The sequence below is a fragment of the Leptonychotes weddellii genome, chromosome 2, assembly GCF_054177405.1.
Source record: "Leptonychotes weddellii isolate Sample4059 chromosome 2, ASM5417740v2, whole genome shotgun sequence".
NCBI lineage: Eukaryota > Metazoa > Chordata > Mammalia > Carnivora > Phocidae > Leptonychotes > Leptonychotes weddellii.
The window spans coordinates 177,247,907-177,251,546 of record NC_138370.1 but is presented as its reverse complement, the minus strand read 5'-3'; the positions used below and the strand labels follow the sequence as shown (position 1 = coordinate 177,251,546).

At 62.5% G+C, this 3,640-nt stretch overlaps 1 protein-coding gene across 1 annotated transcript in view; it reads right to left on the bottom strand.

Moving 5' to 3' along the window:
* The window catches only part of MXD4 (MAX dimerization protein 4), a 14,602-nt gene continuing 10,962 nt past the window's right edge, over positions 1–3,640 (bottom strand). The window contains exon 6 of the mRNA XM_081812768.1: positions 1–3,339. Coding sequence (XP_081668894.1) covers positions 3,182–3,339 — 158 coding nt within the window. The 3' untranslated portion in view covers positions 1–3,181. The remainder of the gene's footprint in view (positions 3,340–3,640) is intronic.

The following is a 3,640-nucleotide window of genomic DNA, read 5'->3' as shown; positions in this document are numbered from 1 at the left end:
TGAGGTATAAAAATCTGTATTTATATTACAAAGACAGAATGGTACAGCACAGTCCCTCCCGGTGAACAGGCAGGTGGGTGGCCCAATTCTCTCCAGCAAGGATGTTGTGATGCGCTGACCTGGCCAGCACCAGGGCCCCTGGGCAGCCCCAGACTCTGGCAAAGAACCTGCCCTAGATGTGGCCCGGGGTCAGAGTTCTGTGTACATGGCCGTGGGGAGGGGGCCCCAGGTTAGCTGGCCCAGAGAGAGGCAGGGGTTGGTAGAGCCGGGGAAGCCTGCCTCACTCAGCAGATGGGGATTGTCTGGGGCAGACAGGAGGGCGGAAGCCCACAGGGCTGTGGTTGGGCACACAGCTCCATCAGCCCAGGAGGGCAGGCTTGGGCACTGGGCCACCAAGACCCAAACTACAGAGGCAGGCCCAGAGCTCCAAGGAGAAGAAGCCTTCTTGCAGTCTCCCCAGCCAGCTGGGTCTGCACTGGGGCAGTGGTGGCCTGGTGTATGGGGTCACCTCCCAGTGAGGGTGGGGACCCAAACCTGAGCCTGGGGTTCCAGGATCCTGGCCGAGGGCCACAGTGGCCCACATAGGTGTGGGAGGGCATATGGATAGAGGTCACAGACACCCCTGCAGGCCTGTTCTGGTCCCATCTGCTTTCTAGAGACTCAACGATGCTCAGTTATCCAACGTGGCCTCAAGCCAGGCCCCCACTGGGTCTCTGTGGCCACCAGCAACAGCTAACACGTGCAAAAGGCAGGGAGCTAGTGGGAGGGGAGGATGGATGTGTGAGTAACTGCTAGCACCAGACCCTGGCCCTGAGGACCACCCCCCTCACCTGTCTGCTGGTGGCAGAGAGGGGCCCCCGGCCCACGTGGGAACCATGGCCTGAAAAGCCACGGGCTGAGCTGCCAGGAAGGTCAGCTGGGGGCCACAGTTGGTCACCCAGGGAGGATTCTGCTGGCTGGGGTGGGAGCAGAGCCCCCAGCTATTGGGGGAGCTGGTGCTTCAAGAACGGAGAGCACAGACCATCCCAGGGGCCTGGACTTGTGTCTCCTGCAGCGGGATCTTCAACTCAGGCCCTCCTACCCTGCTCAGAGCGGGCTGGTGCTCACAAGAAGCACTGTGTGGCATGCTCAGGCAGACAGGACAAGCTAGTCTGGGCACTGCAGACCCCCAGTGAAGCTGGAAGGAGATGCTGACAGAATAGTTTTCCTTGCAAGCACCAGCAAGATGTTTGGACAATCTCCCCAGTTCACACACTGCCTCCCACGAGCCTGCTCTCCACTCATCATCCCGAGCCCCTGCAGGGCAGGTTCTGTGCCAGAGCTGTTTCCAGGGACCCCGTTCTGCCTCAGTAGGCCACCCACCCTGGGGTGTCCGTCGGCTTGACCAAAAATAAACACGAACTTTCCCCCACAATCTGGAAATCGGTTACAATGCACCAGAGAGGGAAGGAGATGCAGCTACAGGCCAGCCCCACAGCACGCCACCCAAATATTGCTGTGCAGACAAGGACTTCAGGAACAAAAGGCCAGGAGAAGCCTCCTGATGCCCAAGCCTGGCTACCCAGGGGGAAGGGCTGTCTTCATCAGCTGCCAATGTCTGAAATCTGGAGCCCTCGCCCCAGGCCGGGGGAGCAGGGAAGGGTCAAGATGGGTACAGGGGAGAACCTATTTCTCTGGTGAGCAGGCCCCTGACCAGGAGGCCAAGCTGCCTGGCAGGCCCCGACTGACCGCTGGGGAGGGCAAGATGGGGGGTGGGGGGGCCGCTGGGTCACTGGGGGAGCCAGGTGACAGAGAGCTGCCCACATAACCCCTGACCGGCCCCTCAGTCTCTCACTCCCAGAAAGCCGTGGCTGCTGGGAGGGGCCGCGGCACAGGGAGGAAGCTAGGAGGGCACCTGCGGGGCAGGCCAGGGGTGCCCCTTGAGCCACAAGGGAGATGCTGGTGGTGGTGGATGGGGCGGGGCCGGACACGGGACACAAGGCACACTTGGACAACGGTGACAGACAAGACGAGTCCCTGAGACGCTGGGTCGCTCCCACCCCTCAGCAAACAAGGACACAACAATGGCTAGGAAAATAGAGTACAAAAATCTCGTACAGGAAATTGAGGCAGCACACACTGATGTCACTTGGCGGGGAGTCCTTAGAGCTTTTTTCTCTTTTAAAAATGTTTCTCTTATTTTGGGGAAAAAGCCTCTCTCCCGGGAGCCCTGTTCTGGGCTGCTGGGCAGTGCAGCAATTTATTTATTTTATTTTTAAAGGTAGATGAGAAAGCCTCCTGAGGACTCCGTGGCTTCAAGCTGCCGCCCCCAGTGTATGTAAGCCCCGGCCGGGAGGCCGAGCCCCTGCCCTGCAGGTGAGCTGGGGTGGGACGAGGAGCCAGGCGCAGGCCAGGGGCCAGCATGTGCCCAGATGACCCTTGAAGGCCTCCCTCCCCAAGACATTTAGCCTCTGGGTCCGGTGACCACGTGTGTCTGCGTGTGGGCACGTGTGCGTGTGGGCACGTGTGCGTGTGGGCACGTGTCCCTAGGCGTGTGCATGTGTACATCCAAGGGACCTAACGGAGCAGAAGCTGCCCAGCTTGGGATGGGGTGGCCTGCCCTGCCCCCAGGAGCCCAGCCCTGGCTCCTGACACCTGTGGGGTACAAAGGACCCTCTCCACCCACTTGCCCCAGGGTGCTCACCCGAGTCCCGCCCTTCATGGGTCCCTCTGTCCAGGCCTCAGGAGCCTACGTGGACTGACAGACAGATGGACAGATGGACGGAGAGCCACGCCTTCCTTCCTTCCTCGGTCCACTCCTTTCTCCTGGGATCCAGGGTTGGGGTCTGAGCTCCCCGCAGTGGTCATTAAGCCCCTCACACGGTGCCCGCCGAGATTTGCAGCAATGATATTTAATACTTCTGGAATGATTAGGAATCTGAGAACAGACCGTGGGCGGCTACGCTGGGCTCCGGGATGTGGGAGCTGGGCCCCGTCTCCCTGCAGGGGTCCCTGCCCAGCTGGGAGGGGTGGGCGGCACGGCAGGCCCTGACCGGCAGGCAGGCGGAGGCGGGCAGCCCGGGCGGCAGCTGGAGCTTCCAGAATGGCACAGTGGCGGGCCCGCGGAGAGGCTTTCGAGGACTGGAGGGCTGGCACGCTTGGCCGGGTAGGCAGGCGGGCCAAGGAGCAGAGGGCACTGGGTCTACGAGAGGCCAGGGTGGCCAGGCCGCCGGCAGGGGGGCCCGTAGCCCCCGTCGCTGCAGCCACCACTCTGCAGGCTGTAGTGGTCGTCCACGTCACTGCTGCTGCCAACACTGTCCAGCTCACCAGGGCCAAACTCCATGCCCTCTACGTCCACTTCTGGGGAGAACGGAGGGGGCAGGATCAGAAACTGGGGTGCCAGCCGGGGCTCCCTTCAAAGTTAGGGCTCATCTCCGCCCTTCATGGAGGCAGCAGAGGCTCCAGGCTCCAGGGGTGGGGGTGTGGGGGAAGCAAGGGGCTCCGGGCCTGCAGCTTGGTGAGGAACACGGAGCCTGGAGCACAGACCAGCTGCCCTCCGTGCCTCACCCACCTCGTCCCGCCTCGTCCCGCCTCGTCCCGCCACGTCCCGCCTCTCCCGCCACGTCCCGCCTCTCCCGGCCAGGTCCCGCCTCGTCCCGCC